Source organism: Leptosomus discolor, chromosome 1 (assembly GCF_034619465.1).
Source record: "Leptosomus discolor isolate bLepDis1 chromosome 1, bLepDis1.hap2, whole genome shotgun sequence".
NCBI lineage: Eukaryota > Metazoa > Chordata > Aves > Leptosomiformes > Leptosomidae > Leptosomus > Leptosomus discolor.
The window spans coordinates 154,563,857-154,576,914 of record NC_141391.1 but is presented as its reverse complement, the minus strand read 5'-3'; the positions used below and the strand labels follow the sequence as shown (position 1 = coordinate 154,576,914).

The following is a 13,058-nucleotide window of genomic DNA, read 5'->3' as shown; positions in this document are numbered from 1 at the left end:
TTTAGAGTTTAATTCAGTATGTCCTTACAGTTAATCTTTAAAGCTCATCCTTAAAAATAACACTTGTATCAAGTGTTAACAAGTTAATTCAGTTTATATTACCTAGAGTCATGAACATAAATCTAATTAAAGTTTTCGATTTTAAAAGTTCACTTTTAAGAAATTAGGTAAACTGATGATGTGTGTTGGACCAGTACAAGATTATTTAATAAAGGGTCATTTCAAACCTGTTTGTATCAGAAAGAAACAAATTGAAATTTGTTTCCTCAAGAAGAAAGAGGGGGGAAAAAAGCCTGTAGAGAGGAATTCCAGTTCTAACTGGGGATCAACCCACTAAAGTGTTATCAGGAGCTTGCAGGATTTTAAGAAAATGGTAATGATTATCTAAGACAGTAGTGTCTTGGAAGCCCAGAAGTGGCAGATTGCTGCAACTCACCAAAAACTAAGCTGACTTAAATCTTACAAAGAAAATGAAAAGCAATTCTAGATTATTTTTTTTTCCCCTAGTCCTGTAAATAAAGATAACAAAGGATATGTGTGCAAGGGAAGAGGGAACATTTTACAGTTCGAAGATTACAGTTCATAAAGATCTGGCTCTACAAGTGTGTGAGCATTTGCCTCGGTTCTCAATATAGGAGATCAGGTAGGACATAGGGGCGTGCACGAGATGGTGAATGAGAAACAGACCTGGAGAAGCAGAAGTTTCTGCAACTGTTACAGAGGTCAAACCCCTAAGAGCCAAATGTGCTTAACTTCACTTTTGTAGAGAAAACTGTGTGTTTCCATCTAGGAGTACTGTAAAAATGGCACTTGACATTTCAGATTCATTAAAACTGTTAAAACATGCATCAAATACTTGCTGCTGTTGTACAACTGGAGCACAGCAAATATAATAGTGTTTAAGAAGAGGGAAAGAAACAGCTCCAGGTAACTGAAGATGTGTTCATTTGCCCTCAATGGACTGCAGAACAGAACACATTTTGAATATGAATAATTTAAGAAGTGGAGGTAAATGTTAAGTTTCATTAAACACAGCATGTATTTACTGAAAGGAGACTGATCTCCCAAACTAGCGCATTTAAAAACTGATTTTGTAGATGTGACTAATCTGGGACTAATCAAACAGTAATTTATTAAAGTATTTGTTGTGGGACTTGATGAGAAATTACTCATTCAAGCAGGAAAAAAAAAAAGGATTAATGCAAAAGGTGGTTCTAACACGAGTAAGGAGCTTAAAGAGGACTCAAAATGAGCAGTGTTGTGAAGAAAAATAATAGGCTGCAGGAATTTCTTAAGTCTGCTTTTGGAATGCATTTTATTTATTCGTGATCACGGGATGAAAATGATAGTGTACTAAAAGACAAAGCTGGGATTCATAGTTATGCTCAAAATACTGTTTGTGGGCAAAGAGGAATCATCTCTTTTATATATACTTATACAAAGTAAAAAATTTATTGTTAATGTAATTGAAATCTTAACAGTCTAATCCAAGAATCATTATCAGTGCAGATGTAATTATTACAGAAAAAGAATATGTCTACGCAGATATTATAATAATAATAACAATGCCGCCACCACCACCACAGTTAAAATAGTTATACATACACTTAGATTCAACTGCTTTTCATAATGTTGTGCTGACCCTCCCCCCTAAGGTTGGTGGTTTCATTATGGTGTTGGTGGTGGGGATGGTTATGGTGACTTGTCATCATCTGGTGTCCTTGGCCAAGAGGATGTTCGTGTTAATGGTTTATTCTTCCTCACTTTAGGATCAACTTGGGGTTAGTTTTTATGTTTGCTAAGATGCTTTTATGCCTTTCTCTTTCTTCATTGTTCTGCAGCTCTGTATTATATCCAAACTTACTATATATGACACCATTTGAGTGTCTTGGAAACTATTTCTCTGTTCTTTTTCTTACTCCTATATGCAGTTTTGTCCAGCTCCAGGTCTGCATTTCTTTATCTGACCAAGGATGAGTTGTTTATACCTGAGGAGTCTCCATTGTCAAGCATGTGCCCCATCTCATATCTCCCATACCTGTAGTCCCCTACACTGCATCCCATGTCTCTGCTTCTCAAGGCCTTTGCTAAGATACCAGTCCTGTATTTCTCTACAGTAAATTATTATAACAGAGTCGTAAAACCTGGGTGGCTCCATACGACGGCAAGGAAAACTAAATCAATTAGCTATAGCTAGCTTGTCAATTAGAAAAATTGTTATTGCAGATAAACAAAATGTGACGAAGCTGCAGACAGGCCAAGGAAAGCTCAGACAGAGCAAGCCTTGACAAGCATCAGTCCTGAGGCCTTGCAAACTCACTACAAAGACCGTGGCCTGTCATTAGTGATGACAATACATACAATATTGCGATACATGCAGGTTAATAGCATTATTAACACAGCTGATGTTTGGCATATTATACTGGAAGAGCTGGAGGATATAGATGGGTTAAATCATGTGAGAACCTGATAGTTCGGAGTGGGAGATTGCACTCATATGGACTAATAATAAAATACTTGCTTCTATAATCTGGGACCTTGCCAGTTGCTTTGGAAAGAACAGATGAAGGGAAGGGCTTGCGAGTAATAGTTATTAACAGCAAAAAAGCCACCTGCAAAAGGCATATGTGATCCTAGGATGTGCTGCATATGCTAGTTTCAGTAAGGCTAGGAAAAATAAACACTTGCTTACCAATAGAACTTCATCTGAAATTGTCTAGTTTGTTTTGGATGCTTGTGTTCAGGAAACGTGTTCAGATCTGAGAAGTGGAGAACCTGTGTATAAGTTAATTGCGTGAGTGCAGAGTTGCTCCAGGGAGCTTGACTTCCACTGATTGTCATCCAAAGGTCTAAGGAGTACAGCATGAAAACACCTGGGCCAATTTGGGCTGCCAGCTGGGGTATGAAGGAAGCAAGCTGCATTTGCAGAGTCTTGGATTGGAAGGAGTAAACTTTCTCTTGGGCTGTTAGACAAAGCCTGGCACTGCATAAAAGTGTCTGTACCACTTCTGGACCCAGATGGCAGTGTCTGCATGCCACTGCGCTACAGTATGTAGGTTGGTCTCTGGTAGAACAGGGATTTGTGTGCTGCAGTCCATAGGATAGGTGTTTCCTAAAGGAGTTGGTACACTTAGTCATGTGGACTGTACTCATCACAGCAAATGAATGATTTAATGAGTCAGGTTCAGGAGAGACAAGTGTGATTGTAAAATCAGGTCAGGAGCAGTGAGAGATTTGGAGTGAGAGGCTCAAGTTCCACTCAGAAGGTCTTTTAAACTTCAGCTGTAGTGTGACTTCTACCTTAACTCTTCCTGGTGCTCAGCATGCAATTGAACCCATGGATGGTTGATGAACTCGTTAATATTCCGATTGCTTGCCATTTTTAAATTTTCCTTTCATTTTTTTACTCCCAAGCAGAGGTTGTCTGTGAAATCAACTGTAAGATTGAAGTAATTCCTTTGCCTCATTTTGGTTGGGAGAAGCCACTTGCTATGGTGCATCTCAGCTGGACTTCATTTCTCACCTCGATACACACTTCGTGTTTTCCTGATGCTCTCTGTTTTAGCATTTAACCATCATTAACCACTTCTCTCATTCCTGTTTTGGTGCTCTTCTCATGATTACTCGCTCTCTTTTTCTGATCTTTTTCCATCTTACCATTTAAGCTGTTCTAAACTCTCTTTCTGTGTCTTTATCTTTTTTCTCATCTGAAGTTTCCTGGAGTCCCCCCACCTCAAATGTCTCTTTTCTTTCCTTCACTTTTATTTTTGTCTCTTCCTGTTGGTTGTAAATGCCAGTGCCATTTTTTTAAATGCTGCTGTCTTGGTCTGTTTAGGGGCTGTCATACAGAATTTTAGAAATACTTTCCCTTAATGACACATGATTTACTTGTTACCATTCATGTAGATAGAAAACTCATTACAAAAATCCAAATGCCGAAGAGGAGTCCATTTTGCATATCATGAAACATTTGTTTTTTCCTTACTAACAGCAGTTTTGGCAGTTCTTTAAATCCAAGATTGAACTGGAAATGTTATCACAGAACCTCATGAAAAGGAAAAATTGTCACCTTTGAATTCTGAAAAAATAAAATGAAAAAGACAAAGTTATTTTCAGTGGAATATATTGTTTTCAAAATTAAGTCCAGTCTGATAAGTTTTTCTCTTCATTCATCTTTTTAATGGCCAGCTGAAATATTTGCAAGGAAAACTGAAGACTGAACTCAAATGATTACTGGTAGGTGGGATTTTCTGGCCTTCTGAAAAAATATCTAATATTTAATGGGTGTTATATATAGGCCATTTGTAATTTTGTGGGAGCATCTGCCCTTGCTGATCTATCAAGTGCAAAACAATTAAGCAATTTTCTATTGTCATAATGGTTACATAAAATTTGAAGTGTTGTTTGGTGTGAGGTAAGGGCTCCATCTGTACAGCACAACTTTTCACTTGTTGGTAATTAAAAGTAAAGGCACTTCAGGAAGCAGCCTGTCTCTCTCTGCCAGAGGGATATGTATGTCTATATATCTCTGTAGATTTAGTGTTTGCCTTAGACAACTTGGCAAGTGTTTTGGCTGTAAGGAGACTTGGAGTCTTAGGAAAAGACTTGCTATATTAAAGCTCTGTGGTGTTTTGTTTAAAGGACTTCTGGAAGATATCAGACTCCAAAATCCAACCATTTTCCTTGCTTATTTTGCTGAAAATGATGTTGATCAGATTTGAATTTGAGTCTCTGTCAACCTAATATAAAGTAGCTCCCTAGAAGAAGTTATCCACAGCTCCTGATAACTGTCGGCCGCCCATGAGGTATATGTGACCTCATCCCAGGTGCCTGGGGTGGGCAGCAAAGATATAGGAGGGAGCCTCAAGCCTACTGGGGGCGTTTCTTGCATGTGGCGACATCCTGTGTAGCAAACCCACTGGTGCTGCCTTGCTTCAGTTTCTGACACCCCCAGACAGCACAGTGGGATGGTGTCTTGAGATTATGGAAGCATTTGTCTCTCTTTCCATATGTGTTTCCACACAAGCACTTAACTCCCTCCTTCAGCAAGCGATTCTGGCAAGTCATTTGGAAGCGATAAAGTGACAAGATAAATAGTAGTGAAAAGGGATGTGAGAAGAGGTGCAGTGGTGGTGGTGAAGTTTCTCCAAGGGAAAGGGGCTGAGGGGGAATTTAGGTGTCTTAACAGTATTGCAACTGTGTTTTATTAGGGAGAACCAGTTTGAAGTAAGCTGAATAAAAAGGCAGGTTGCATTTTTTTATTATTGCTTATTTTATTTATTTATTTATTTACTTTGATGTAAAACATGAGAGGCTGTAATTGGAAACATGTAGCAGAAGAAAGGAAGAAACAAACCCAAGCTCATGTAGGACTCGTGCACTGTTGCTGCAGGCTCTGTTTGAGTTCACTGGAAACACTGGTGGTCCTTTCTTTGTGACAGGAAATGGTACTTTCTTTTGAAGTAAACCAAACTGGTGCTAATGACAGCTCTTTCAGACATTACCAGGTCTCTTGCAGTCTTCACATGAACTTTATTTCAACAAAACTATTCAATTTTCTCATCTGGCTTCTAGCGTGATATTAAAGCTGGATACTTGAAACTCTGTGTTTGGGATTCCTCTCCTGTTTTCTGCGTCAATTACAATTATGTTGCTTTTGAGCAAGAGGTTGCCAGCAGGGAATACTAAGGATTGCGAAATTAAATTTCAAATACATTTTGTTCTTTGTTCATGGTGAGAATTATTTCTCCCCTAAGGTTGCTGTGCTCAGCAAAAAAAGATCAGGTTGCACATAAACCCTTTGTAGCAGTCTAGTTGAGTTTTTAAGGCCATCTTAGAGGCTAGCGCTACACCTCGTCAGAGGGCTGGTGTAGCATGATTGCCATGGGCCCTGGTTTGAAAAAAAAAAAAAAAAAGGCTGAAGAAACCTTCCATCCAAGCAGTCTCTATTCCACTGTGTTGGTACCCAGCCACCTACTAAAGAGGTGTCTCTGGGAAATGGGGAGGTATTTGTTATGGCACAGCTTCCCAGTAAACAATGCCAAAATGAGACAATGCAAATTATAGCAGAGTGAAAGAGGAATATGTGTGTAAGCCATTGAAGTCAGCCAGCTCTGAATGAATTTTGATGATTGGCTAATAACTGATGCTTTACCACCAAGCAAATTTTTTAAATTCCTTTTTATATTTGAATATTTGCTTCCCAAATCCAGATTTCGGGTTCGTTAGCATGCTCTGGATAGCCTCTAGCTCTGTGTACAAGTCCTGTCTCTGTGCCCATTTTGCATTTCAGGCAATTAGCTTAATTTATATTAGGAAGAGACACTAATTGACGTGGAAGGAAAAGGTAGTAGCGACATGCCAATGACAATTAAGATAATAAATCACATATTACCTGTGTAAGATTTCATGAAAGACGCTCTTTTCAGTTGTCAAGTAAGCCTAATAAGAACTTGAACCCTTGCAAGGTAGACAGTGTAGCACACAAAGGGATAAGCTGAAACACAAAAGTATATGTTAGTTTAGTGTTACAAAATAAATCACAGCCAAAGTCAGGAAAGAAAAGAGAAGTTCCAGGCCCATCAGGAGCCTTCATTCTCTGACAGGTTTCTAGAAGGTAAGCAATAATTACTGAACTTCCTATGGCAAAACTCATCCATAACATCAGCAATATAGATCAGGGATTTGGTACACAGGCTGGAAAATAATTGTTAAAAATATTTGTATTCTCTCTGGAATGAAGGTAATTGCCCGTTCTAATTATGTTTAACCTGCTTGTGTCTTGTGGCCCTGAAGCAGAGCTTCCCAAAAATGCTGTAGCTACACTTTAGATGGGGTTCCATTTTCTACAGTCTAACTAACCTTTTTTCCCCTCTCTCTCATTAATCCCCAGAATGCAACAGCAAAAACAGCAACGTCGAATGTTCACAGCTGCCCTCCTGGCACTTGTTTTCATTCTGGCAGCTGTGAGCACCGCCGAGGCTGGCAAAAAAGAGAAACCAGGTAAGTTCTAGTGTAATTCAGAGACAATCCCCAAGATAGATTGCATGTGTGGGAGAATGTCAAATTCTTCTGATTTTGTTATGAAATTCAGGTCATTCGTTAACCTTTTGACATACACGGTTGGGATTTGTGGCTGTGACATGTTGTTCTGTGTTAAATAGAAAAACAGAAACCAATTTCCATGAAAGCTGGCAGCTTGACAGCCCTGGGGACTGGAGTCCTTAGTTTATCACAGAGTGGGCATTGCAAGGCAGCTTAAAATTTGCTTTGGGAATAGGTTCATGCTTGACTTAGGGAGAACCAAGCAGAAGTGATGAAAGAGCAGTTATCGTGTTGCTTGCTCAGTGTGGTGTATGACAATTCTATGCCGATGTGGAAATCCTCTGACAAAGAATTGAACTAACTTGCTGCTGCAGATAGACAGCCAGACATCCAGCGGTAATTGCTTTCTGTCAGTGACAAACTCAGACCTCATTATAGGAGAGACAGGCCTGGGTTGGAAAATTCATATCTATCAAAGCCAGTTTTGACATTTTTTAAGGAACACATCTTTTGGTGATTTTCTTAAGGTCTTATTATTTACAGGCTACTTAAACAGTTAATATGATCTGTGAGTCTATCAGAATTAGTGTTCCCATTTAAAAAAAAGATGTTTCTAACCATTGTAGCTGTATGGAAACATGAGAAAATGTGAACATAAATATGCAAGAGCTAGAAGCAAAATAATTTTATGTAAGGTTATATAAATATAATTTATTTTGTATAAGGTATACACAGAATCACAGAATGGTAGGAGTTGGAAGGGACCTCTGGAGATCATCTAGTCCAACTCCCCTGCCAAAGCAGGTTAGCCTAGAGCAGGTCACACAGGAACATGTCCAGATGGGTTTTGAATATCTCCAGGGAAGGAGACTCCACAGCCTCCCTGGGCAGCCTGTTCCAGTGCTCTGCCACCCTCAGAGTAAAGAAGTTCCTCCTCATGTTCAAGCAGAACTTCCTGTGCTCCAGTTTGTGCCTGTTGTCCCTTGTCCTGTTGCTGGGAACCACTGAGAAAAGCCTGGCCCCATCCTCTTGGTACCTGCCCTTTAGATACTTGTAAGTGTTGATAAGGTCCCCTCTCAGTCTTCTCTTCTCCAGGCTAAAGAGCCCCAAGTCTCTCAGCCATTCTTCATGTGAGAGATGCTCCAGCCACCTAATCATCTTAATAGCCCTCCGCTGGACTCTCTCCAGTAGCTCCCTGTCCTTCTTGAACCGGGAGGCCCAGAACTGGACACAGTACTCCAGGCGTGGCCTTACCAGGGCAGTGCAGAGTGGGAGGAGAACCTCCCTCGACCTGCTGGCCACGCTCTTCTTAATGCACCCCAGGATGCCGTTGGCCTTCTTGGCCACAAGGGCACAATGCTGGCTCATAGTCATCCCTCTATCCACCAAAACTCCGAGGTCCATCTCTGCAGAGCTACTCTCAAGCAGGTTGACCCCCAACCTGTACTGGTGTATGGAGTTACTCCTCCCCAGGTGCAGGACCCTACACTTGCCCCTGTTAAACTTCATTTGGTTCCTCTCTGCCCAGCTCTCCAGCCTGTCCAGATCTCCCTGAATGGCAGCACAGCCTTCTGCTGTACCTGCCACACCTCCCAGCTTCGTATTGTCAGCAAATTTGCTGAGGATACACTCTGTCCCTTCATCTAGGTCATTGATGAATATATTTAATAGGACAGTCCCTAATACTGACCCTTGGGGAACACTGCTAGCCCCAGGCCTTCAGCTGGACTCAGCACCACTGATCACAACCCTCTGAACTCTGTCCTTCAGCCAGTTCTCAACCCACCTCACTGTCCACTCGTCCAACCCACACTTCCTAAGCTTACCTGTGAGGATGTGATTGGAGACAGTGTCAAAGGCCTTACTAAGGTCAAGGTAGACCACATCCACTGTCCTCCCCTCATCCATTCAGCCAGTCATTTTAATACAGAAGGCTATCAGATTGGTCCAGCACAATTTCCCCTTAGTGAATCCATGCTGACTACTCCTGATAATCTTCTTTTCCTCCATGTGCTTGGAGATAACAGCTAGAATGAGCTGTTCCATCACCTTCCTAGGGATGGAGGTGAGGCTGGCTGGCTGGTAGTTTCCTGGGTCCTCCTTCTTGCCCTTCTTGGAGATTGGAGTTACACTGGCTGTCCTCCAGCCCTTGGGCACCTCTCATGTCCTCCATGACCTTTCAAAGATGATGGAGAGCAGCTTTGCAGTGGCATCCGTCAGCTCCCTCAACACTTTTGGGTGCATCCCATCAGGGCCCATGGATTTGTGGGTGTCTAGTTTACCTAAAAGATCCCTAACCCAATCCTTCTTGACCAAGGGGTAGTCTTCCTTTCTTCTGACTTCTTCCCCTACTGCCGGGGTCAGGGATTCCTGAGGGCCAGCTTTAGTAGTAAAGACTGAGGCAAAGGTTTAAAGTGACTTGTGATGTTTTGGGGGCCTAACTAATTACTTTTGTGAACCCTTTGGTTTTATAACATTGCTGTCTTTTCTCATCAAACTTGGGTTTAAAGATTTAAATGAAGTCATGATCCTTACTTTTGTCCCTGAGCAGCAAACTCACCTGTATTAACAGTGTTTTGAGTACACTTCTCCATTTAGTTTTTCCTTTGCTTTTGGACTTTTGGTCATATTCTGACATAAAATGTGGCGTGGTATATCAAGTGAAAAGTTTGTAACCCACAGCTCGAATCCTCTGACACAACATCAACATGTACATTTCTAATCTGTATAGTGTGTAGTGCTTCAGTGGGAACTGAAAATATTTGCATGCCATCCACTACTAGAGACAAAGGAGTATCCTTTCTGAGTGAGCCCTCCTGTGTGTTTTGGTTAGCGATCCCTGAGTTTTTCTAGATGATTCCCCATTCTGAAGATGAGAATCCACTTGAGAATATCTAAGTGGATTAGTAGACATGGTAGTGGGATTGAATTTGAATGATCCACCTTGCTTTGGAGTCAAAGAGGCTGACCTGTCTCTGCAGAACTGTGAAGCGGATTCCAGACATTTTGCTTTTGAAGCAATTGTTTTACGAATGTCTTCCTTATTCATCCTTTCAGGTGCTGTGGCTGTTTAGTGCAGGGAACTTCTCCATAGGCTCTGGTTACTGACCACTTCTCTTGCTTGGATTTTGTTCCTTGTCTTCACCAGAGAAAAAGGCGAAGAAGTCTGACTGTGGGGAATGGCAGTGGAGTGTCTGTGTGCCCACCAGTGGTGACTGTGGCCTGGGGACACGTGAAGGCACTCGCACTGGAGCTGAGTGCAAACAAACCACCAAGACTCAGAAGTGTAAGATTCCCTGCAACTGGAAGAAGCAATTTGGAGGTAAGCATCACTCTCTCAAGGGATTTGCTTTGGTTTTTACTTAAGTATGGAGCAGGAAGCATGTATTTTCTGCTTAGCTCTGCGAATGTCTTGGTGAAGGGGCTGCTCCTGTGTTTCAAGTTCATCAGAGCTAGAATACGTAAGGCATCAGAAGGCAGCTTCTTCACAGCAAAGCAGCTCCTCTGTAGAGAGTCTGTATAATGTATTTATTGTAAACTCAGTCTTCCAGCAGCATGCTGAAATCTGCTCTCCTGTGGTGTTCAACCCTATTTAAGGCAGAAATGTAAGTGTTGTGTGTTCACTCTGTGATGGCTACCACAGGCTTTACATGACTGTACGATGCGTGATTTGCAGCAAGGAGCATGGGTGACTACCAGTGTGTGCAGTGAAAGGAGTGAATGAAAACCAGTGTATTTCATCTATGTTACTCGTTTCAGAAAGGTTCATATATAACAGTTCAGAAAGATATGTCAGATCTGTCCTGGACAAGATGTCTGTCCAGGACTCAGATCTGATTACTCTTGCAAACTTGGCTTTTTTCTAATAAACAGCTTGTATGACTTTGACATCATTGTGATCTTACTAAGGCAATCAGTGCTGCAGTTTCAGACTTGACAAGTTCATAGTTCCACATACGTTCTTGAAACTATTCAAGCCTTATTTGGTAACCTTTGGCATAACACAAATGGAGGAACAGCCATATAGAGTGTGAATGACATTTCCCGCTGCTGTTGTTTCTTTCTTTCTTTTTTTTTTTTTTTGTGTTTATTGTGTATCTTTATAGTTGAATGTATTTTCCTTTATATTACAATAATATCCATGCAAAAGCAAGAGGATTAAATTTTAAAATATTTTTGGGTGGGATACTGCAAATCATCTTTTCTTGGCACTCCTTTCTTCAGTCGCATGATCCTTTTGTCTACAAGTACTAACTGTCTGTGATACCCTGTTAGATTCATAATATTTTTGTTTTCACACTCAGTCATTCTGGTTTAAAAATTGCCATTTATTTACTCATTGCAGCAGAGTGCAAATACCAATTCCAGGCCTGGGGAGAATGTGACTTGAATACTGCCTTGAAGACTCGAACTGGGAACCTAAAGAGAGCCCTTCATAATGCTGACTGCCAGAAGACTGTCACAATCTCAAAGCCCTGTGGGAAGCTTACCAAACCCAAACCTCAAGGTAAATTCCATTTACTGAAAGCTGCACACATTTAAATGAAATAGCTGGATTTGTGATGTCCCATGTGCTTCAGTGGGAACCCAGTAGTACAGGAGATTGTACTTTCATGGCCTTTCCTCAGTTCTACACCACTCTGATCTCTCAGCGGTCAGGCAGACAATATTCCTGAGTTATATAATCAAGAAAGTCTCACACACAAGAGGTAAGCTGAAGATTAGAGCTCCAGTTTTAACCTTAGACCACCTGTACTGCTACCAATTTGCTGCTGCAACTAGGTTTACCGAGTACAGTTGCTTTTCATAATTCACCTGTTGACAGGAACAGACCAATGCAAAATGTCTTTTGATAAAGACACCTTATATAGATTTTGTTTGATATTGAATAATGCCTAGTTGAAAAAAGGACTGCTTTCCTTCTGGACAGGTAGTATTGAAGATTGAAGGGGTGTTCTGCTTACTGCACACTGGATGTTCTGCACCCTTGGGGTTGTATATTCTTTATTCAAAGATAGCAGGAAGGAGAGTACAGAATGTATATGTCTTTTCTAAATGGCAGTGACAGTGTAGTTCCTAGTACACAGAAAGACATATGCCCCGCATTTGTGTTTCCAGGTGTCCTTTAGACAAACTTATTTTCTTTCTAATCATTAAAGGCTTTTAATGTACTCTTCTGTTGGAGTAGCAGGTATTGTGTGCATGGGATGATTTATAGTGAGAGCTAAAACTGTGAGATCTTGTCTGAGATACAGAAGTAATGTGTTTTAAGCGGACTATACAAGCTATGCTACCCTGGCATTTGTTTGCTTAAAATCACCTAGGTTTTACACATTTCAGGCTCAGAGTACTTGGATAATTATAAAAATAAATGTGATTAGGAGTGACAGGTGCAACTGGGACGAGCAATTTTCGAATTGTGGGTGGTGATGCACCCTTGATCTTAGGAGTACCTGCAGGTGGCCTGCTCTGCTTGTGCAATCAGAGGCATGTCCGATGAGGTTGCAGATGCTTTCTGTGTTTGTGCATGCATCCATCTGCTTTGCAGTCAGTACAGTTGTAACTGATCTTCCTCACACACCATCCATGGAATTATCAGATAAGCGCTGAGTCTAGAACCTGCATAAATAATGACAAGCTGTGAAGCAGAAAGGTTACAACTAGATTTTCAGAGACCAGCCTACTTGGTTGGGTTGGCAGCAATAAACGTCTTCATTTAGGTATTGAAGTGTCTGGGTGGGAATTCAGGAAGGTCTTTGATTTTATTGTTTTCAAGTTGAGGGGGAAGGACTTTTTTTTGGTTGGGCTTTTTTGAGTAAATTTCCATGCCTAAGTGGCATTTGGGAGTTTATTGGATGAAGCTTCCTATTGTGCTGCCAGAAGGCTGCTGCCATTTGAGCCACTAGTAGCCCGCTTCCTTGTTCTGCTCCCACTGAGTCATGGTTGTCAGAAGAGGGAGAGGGAGACAAAGAAGAGCATTGATGCAGCATCGTTTTGTGAGAGCAATACTGTTG

At 41.1% G+C, this 13,058-nt stretch overlaps 1 protein-coding gene across 1 annotated transcript; it reads left to right on the top strand.

The window, feature by feature from the left end:
* The first annotated feature begins 6,893 nt into the window (after window positions 1-6,893).
* PTN (pleiotrophin) lies at window positions 6,894-12,099 on the top strand. Its single transcript, XM_086461556.1, has 4 exons — window positions 6,894-7,002; window positions 10,193-10,366; window positions 11,390-11,551; window positions 12,059-12,099. The coding sequence occupies exons 1-4, from the start codon at window positions 6,894-6,896 to the stop codon at window positions 12,097-12,099; spliced, it is 486 nt and encodes a 161-aa protein (XP_086317682.1).
* Window positions 12,100-13,058: the final 959 nt, after the last annotated feature.

What these genes read in the sequence shown, in the direction of transcription:
- PTN (XM_086461556.1), top strand. Translation starts at nt 6,894, where the DNA reads ATGCAACAGCAAAAACAGCAACGTCGAATGTTCACAGCTGCCCTCCTG. An exon ending in CTGGAAGAAGCAATTTGGAG is followed by an intron (nt 10,367 to 11,389) that starts GTAAGCATCACT and finishes TACTCATTGCAG; the next exon opens with CAGAGTGCAAATACCAATTC. An exon ending in TACCAAACCCAAACCTCAAG is followed by an intron (nt 11,552 to 12,058) that starts GTAAATTCCATT and finishes CTTTATTCAAAG; the next exon opens with ATAGCAGGAAGGAGAGTACA.